Source organism: Myzus persicae, unplaced genomic scaffold, assembly GCF_001856785.1.
Source record: "Myzus persicae strain clone G006 unplaced genomic scaffold, MPER_G0061.0, whole genome shotgun sequence".
NCBI lineage: Eukaryota > Metazoa > Arthropoda > Insecta > Hemiptera > Aphididae > Myzus > Myzus persicae.
This window is the reverse complement of record NW_019104320.1, coordinates 69,433-76,417: the sequence shown is the minus strand read 5'-3', so window position 1 is coordinate 76,417 and position 6,985 is coordinate 69,433. Positions and strand designations below refer to the sequence as shown.

At 29.5% G+C, this 6,985-nt stretch overlaps 1 protein-coding gene across 1 annotated transcript; it reads left to right on the top strand.

Annotated features, from left to right (window-relative positions):
• Positions 1-5,745: 5,745 nt before the first annotated feature.
• On the top strand, positions 5,746-6,252 carry LOC111041140 (zinc finger MYM-type protein 1-like). The gene has a single exon (XM_022325326.1). The coding sequence runs from the start codon at positions 5,746-5,748 to the stop codon at positions 6,250-6,252; it is 507 nt and encodes a 168-aa protein (XP_022181018.1).
• Positions 6,253-6,985: the final 733 nt, after the last annotated feature.

The window sequence follows — 6,985 nt, the reverse complement described above, 5'->3', positions numbered from 1 at the left end:
ATTTAAATCTTCAGCACTAATAAGATTTAGCTTAAATCTATCTGGAAGGTTCAATTTGGAAAGTGTATCTTCATCGGAAGGGAGTTGATTATTTGGCCATCCATTAAAGTTTTGTAGGCAACATGGAATCTTACTTTCAGCGTAGACCAATGCTTTTAAATCATCTAAAAAAAAAATATGATATTAATTAGGTGTAAGCAATCAAATTGTTTAATATACAATATTTAAGACATTGCATAGGTAATTACACTAACAAATTATAAGTTATATAAATTAAAGAGCTTGATTAATAAAAATACTAAGAAAAATTAAGAAAACATGGGAATTAGGTATTATATTTTTCTATAGAAGGGAACTAATAAAAGTATTAAAACTGTTAACTGATTACCTACAATTTTTAAATGAAAGTAGTCTCGTTAATTATGTCCTTTAACAAAGAATCGGGGAATTGGGTTATGTATGTGGTGTGTATAAATAGAAGTCACTAAATTTAAAACATTTGAATTAGATATAAATTATTTGAACTTTAGCAACAATTGTAGAAGTACAACTTTTTTTGAATACCTATTGTTTATGAAAATAGTATATCTATATAAATAAAATATTTATGAATGAATTGATTTTATAAGATTAAGGGCCAGTTGTACAGTCTGTGATTAAAGTCCGATTACGCTTAATCAGCTCATAACAGATATTTAACCGGCCATATTCGGCCGGTTAAACTGTGATTAACTTTAATCACAGACTGTACAACTGGCCCTAATAAATAGTTAAAACTGAAAATAAATTAGGATTAGTAATTACCAATTGTTGAAGCATCGTTGACTTTTAATGTGGCAATAATATGGCCATTTTGTTCAATCTCTATGGTAATTAAACGGTGAGTTTCATTTGACGTTGACGTAGTCATACCGCTGAAATCGTCTGCAATCATTACGCTTGGACGTATACGGGTTCTTTCAGAAGGCAAGTGTTGAGTGTGTTGTGGCGTGACATGCTGGACAGCGGCCTAAAAAAATAACAGATAGAGTGGATTTGGCAAAGCCATTACAAATACCATGGTTCAGTTGGTAAACTCGAGTACTTACCAGTAAGTCCCAATTGAAATTCGACAAGTGCATCAAAGCTTCGGCTGCATTGTCGATACCAGTGATGGCCTGTACTACAACAAGACAACAACGTTAGCAGGAGGTCGGTGGGTGTCTTTGTTCCCTACGTTCGGGCAATACATTACCTGAAAATCGGCTACAATGCCGTTTCTGTCGTCCATGTTGCAACGAGACGATAAAAGTTGCGTCGATAAAACGAAAAAACCACTAGCTGTATCAATCAGACACGACGGATATCACTATGTCTGGTAACGCTAGCGACGGGGCCCGTGTCGCTGGACGAAAGTTTACTCGCGGGTACAAAATCGGTCACGGGCGACGTAGCGATCAACGCCCGACGGACAAAACTGGGACGTTTATATCACTCGTGCGACTAACGATATGGAACAGTGTGACGTGCCGCGAATTGTAGTCTACACTCAACGACGAACGCGGACCACTGCTGCGACTAAACTATTATTATTATTTAAGTTTAAAATTATTACACTTCCAGCGAACACGGCAGTAGCATCGACGTTCGACAGAGAATAGAGATTACTAGACTAGAGCTGTGGCGCACAGACGCAGACGCACAGTGCATACACTACACACAACGGGAACGTCGGGAACACGGACTAAGATGTACAGGACTGGTAACTAAAACATTATCAGTGATCCCCAAATGTTTCCAAAGGTACAAGTGTAGTACCTAGCGCCATCTATTTTAGAAATTACACATTAATCATAATATTCATTGTACAATGTACACCGGCAAACTTTTTGCAAAATTACTAAATTTGATGTTTTCTTTAAAATTAACATAAATTATTTTGATAACTAAGAGTATATTTATTTGATGCTTACTACTTAGTACAAATTACTGAAGCAATTTAAAGTTTGAAAAATGTTGATATTTCATAACATAAATGGTCTTATGTAGGTAGAGATCATAGACATGTTAATAATTAATATGCATATGGTAGAGATGAAACTATTAGAATTAATAAGGTATTTGTGTGATATTCAATGCAGTGTACTTAAAATTTAAGGTTTTTTATGACTTAAATTAATAATATCTATTATCTAACTACTGCCTTGACTAAATACTGTAAGACCATACTTTTATCGATTGGTATTATTACCGGATATAACACCTTCCAAAAATATTACTTTATTAAAACAAACTTTATTTTTAAAATATATACATATTACATAGATATTAGATAAATATATTAATTATAAAAAAAACCAACAGTATATATTTTATGAAAAAAAAGAATATTAGCGAATTGTAATAAAATTAAATTTAACAAATTAGCAATATAATAAATTATAGATAAACATTACCTAACTTAGCTTATTTTATTAAAATAATAGAAAAGAAATAAAATTGTAGAATGTGTATTTCAGTATTTTTGTTTACCCATTAATAGGTATTACAACATTTAAATATTATAAACATTAAGTGCTAACCAATTTAGCAAATTTTTTTTTTTTGCATTCATTTTGAGTTTATTTTTATTACTAATTAGGGAATACTGTCTCATCCTCATAATTATAAAATTTGAAACTATGTGTGACAGGACTTCTTTCTTGTGTATTTTACAAGGAAAATCAATAGACTTATTATTATTGAAAAAGTCATCAATTGTTAATAAAAAAACATTATTATTTTCGCAATGTTTTGCAAATGAATTTTCGACTGCCGTCAACAATCTAAAAATGAATTCATTTGGATAAGTCAAACCTCCCCGTGATTTTAAATTGAGAAATGTAGCTTCAGGTTTATCGGAGTACGTTCTTTTACCTGAAAATAAATTGTTATTGTCAAAATGCTATTTAAATTTAGTTTATTGTAATTTGTTTATAGGAAAGATGTATTTTTGTATAAGTACTTACCAGTTATTACAGTAAGGCAGTCTTTACATTTTATTTGCTTGGTGAGATTTTTGGTGATATAGCCACAAATATAATATAACACACAGTCTTCAACATTTGCCTTGTAATAATTATTCATATTACCATCAAATATATCATCTACATCTACATCATTTATTATTAAGGAGTCAAGTTTTTTTTTTAAGGTTTCAATTTTTTCAATTCTTTCTGAAACATTCTCAATATTTATAGTAGACTTAAAATCATTAATTGTAATTGTTTGTTGTGTATTTTGCTCTAAAACTTTACAATTTCCAGTTTTTGGTGGTTTTAATAAAGAATAGATAGATAACATTTTATACACTTGGAGAAATGTAGGTGTACTAGGGTGCTCTTTAGGTCCAGAAGCCTGTCTAGTCATACCGAAAAATTGCTATAAACAAATACAATTTAATATCTACATTATAAACATTATATGTAATATGTATAGTACTATAGTAGATACCTCTTAGCTTAATTATATATTTACCTCTACACGATCTTGATTCGTTTTGCAGGTTAGAACATATTTGAATCCACATTTATCTAAAAGATATTTTGTCAGTTCTAATGTTGATTTAATGGTAACACATAATCCATCAGCAGTGTTTTGAGTCAAGTATTCATTTTTTGTTATTTTTTTTAGTTTCTACTTGTTCTTCCCAACGGTTTAACCAAACTAGATTATCTTCTAACACCTGGTTCAAAAAATCAAATAAATCATAGTGAAATAATAATATATTTTAATTACAGCCAAATGTACCTGAAAATCAAGACTATTTTTTTTTATTCCTTTTCCAGGGTGCTTTCTATTAAGTACATCAAAAAGTTTATTGAAACAATCAGTAAAAATTTGTGTTTCATTACTATTTTTTAAAGATTCAATTCCAACACACTCTCTGTAGAATTCTATGTCCTTGGCCTTGTTTTATAAAATATATTGTTTCTAAAATTATAAATACAATGTAGTTTTTATTTCTAAACTATAATTTTTTATTCTTAAATATGTGACAAAGTGTTTGCCTACGATGACGGATTACTCTATGAAGCTAAGTGCACAAAACGACGAGTGACGGATGAAGGTAATCTTCAATACTATATACACTATATAAGTTTCATAGCAAAATGGGATGAGTGGACTGATCAGGATGAAGTGTTCGAAATAAATGAAATTAATATTGGCCATAAGGAAAGACTAGGTAACATTTGCGCGTAACATCCTTTGATGCGACTCAATTTACCGACAACTGGTGGAACGGTGTTACGGCGTTACGGCGTAACAGAAAATGTTACAAGTGTGTACGCGGCTTTATAGATCGTAGCGTATCATGAAAAAAAAAAATAGTTGTGAATTTTCATGTCACCGAGTAACTGATAAGTGATAAGTGATAACTGTATAACTACAAAATATAACCCAGACAGTCGTGGTAGCACTGGTAGCACAGAACAATTGATAACATGAACATTTTTATGTTATCTCATTATCTGTATTCTATGATAATTCAAAAACATTACAATAACGACTATCGAGAAAATGGTTTATCCTTGTTAACATTTTAAATTGTTATTTGTTTTATCATTTTGAATTTTGATTTGTTATTATTATTTGTAGTACTGTTGTAGCGTGGACTGTGGTTTTACTTCAAACTTTTTATCATTTTTATTGACTTGACAAATCTTAGTATTTCGTCAAAATGAGCTTATTAAAATGGCTTTCTGGCTCTAAAACAAAAGCCAACAGGGATCACAGCACTGAAAGTACAGGTAGTTCATACAATCCACGAACACGATTTAAATCGGAATTAACGCAATCATCACTACTACCAGATTCAGATCCAGGTAAATAGTTATAAAAATTGTCTTTTGTGTGATGTTATTTTTAAAATATAAACTGTGTTGTAGTTTTGATTAGATATAAACTATAAAATTTACATTATTTTATAGTTTATATCTAATCAAAACTAAAATTAAATTAACTTTATTAACTTACTAATTGAATAAAATGATAAAATGTTCTAGATTCTCAACAATAATTAATTTCAACACATATTTTTTTTTAGAATGTGCTTCATATTCTGGATGTAGTGTCATACATGAAGACGATCCAGCATCAGACATTAAAGGAGCTTATGAAAAAGTACTACAAAATAAAGGACCATTTCAACCAAAGGATATCAAGTTTGAAGTGAACAAAAACCGATCATTTCTTATCTCTTGGTATGATTTATATCCATGGTTAGAGTACAGTCCTACTAGTCAGGCAGCTTACTGTTATTCATGTAGAGCGTTTCCAAGTCTAACTAACAAAGCATGTAGGGGTCAACATACTGAACCAGCATTTGTTAATGTTGGCTTTAAAAACTGGCCTAAAGCTATAAGAAGTTTTAATAAACATCAATCTAGTATTCCTCACAAAGAATCTACAGTAAAAATAGCTGGACTGAAATCAACTGTAATTGTTGGTGATGTGACCGTCCAAGTAAACAAACAATATAGCATAGAAGTTGAAAATAATAGATTATATTTTAATTGCCTGTTAGATAGCTTATTGTACTGTTGTCGACAAGGTATTGCCGTTAGGGGTCATCGGGAAGATGATACCTCTTTAAATAAAGGTAATTTCTTGGAACTTATGGAATTAAGAGCTAAAGATAATACTATTATTAAACAATACTTTATTGAAAAAGAAAAAAGTTTTAGATATGTAAATCCTTCATACTTAAATATGTTTATAGAGTACATGGGGAAAGATGTTTTACAATCAATAATTAGAGATATCCAGGATTCCAAATTTTTTAGTATTATGGTTGATGAAACACAGGACTTGGCTAAGCATGAGCAAGTTGCCATATGTATTCGATATGTTTCAAAACTATTTATTACCCATGAAGTTTTCTTGGGCTTTTATCGCACCGATAAAACTGATGGTGAAACGTTAGTAAATCTTATAAAACAGTTTTTACAAACAAATAATTTAAGTATTCAGAACATCAGAGGACAGTGTTACGATGGTGCTGCATCTATGCGAGGTTCATATAGAGGTGTCCAAGCTAGAATCCGATCGGAAAATAAATTTGCTATTTATGTGCATTGTTATGCACATATTTTAAATTTATGTCTTGTAGACCTTTCGAAACAATCATCATTTGTAAGAAATACATTTGGAACTCTACAAACTTTATATTCATTTATGGGTGCATCATCAAAGAGAAATAGTGTTTTTGAAAAAATATTAACAACAANTTAAATTTAAACCATATTTTATTAATAATTAAATTTAATTAAACTTAGTATCGCAGTTTAGTATCTTGATAGTCAATGTTTACTATATCAATCTTGCCTACAAAATCTACATTAAATTTAATTAAAATATTAATTATAGAGTTCTTATGCAATGCACATATATTGGGAATTTCACCGATGAACATAGACAAGTTAAGAAACGTCGAATGGTTGGATCAGAAATTGATAAAGCATTAGAATCGGTAGTACATAATGGTATATCATGTGAAAGTTATAGAGAAACGGAAGCTTGCCGTCTAATGAAAATAGGTTAGTTGAAATAAACTATTAATTATCATAAGCTTAATAGTTATAATGCATAAAGTAATACTTTTAGTTAAAAATTGACTATAATAATGATATTACTTATTAGTATCAGAAAAAAACTAATTTTTCTTAACAGTTATTTATATATGGTTATATTGTATTTATAATTTGAATTTTATATTATTCCATATTGTTATATTATATATGCTAGTAAAACAAAAACGGGTTAATATTATGCATTTTATATGCAATTAATAAGTATTTATTTTAAATTATTCTTATAATAAATTTTTAATAATTTTTGAAATTTAAGTTTCTTTTTTATTTAATTATTAGCTATTAGTATATAACTATGATAGGTAGCTGAACATTTACAAATGAAATTTAAGTTAAATAACTTATTTTATTGTGGTTCAAAGGAAGTAGGTATG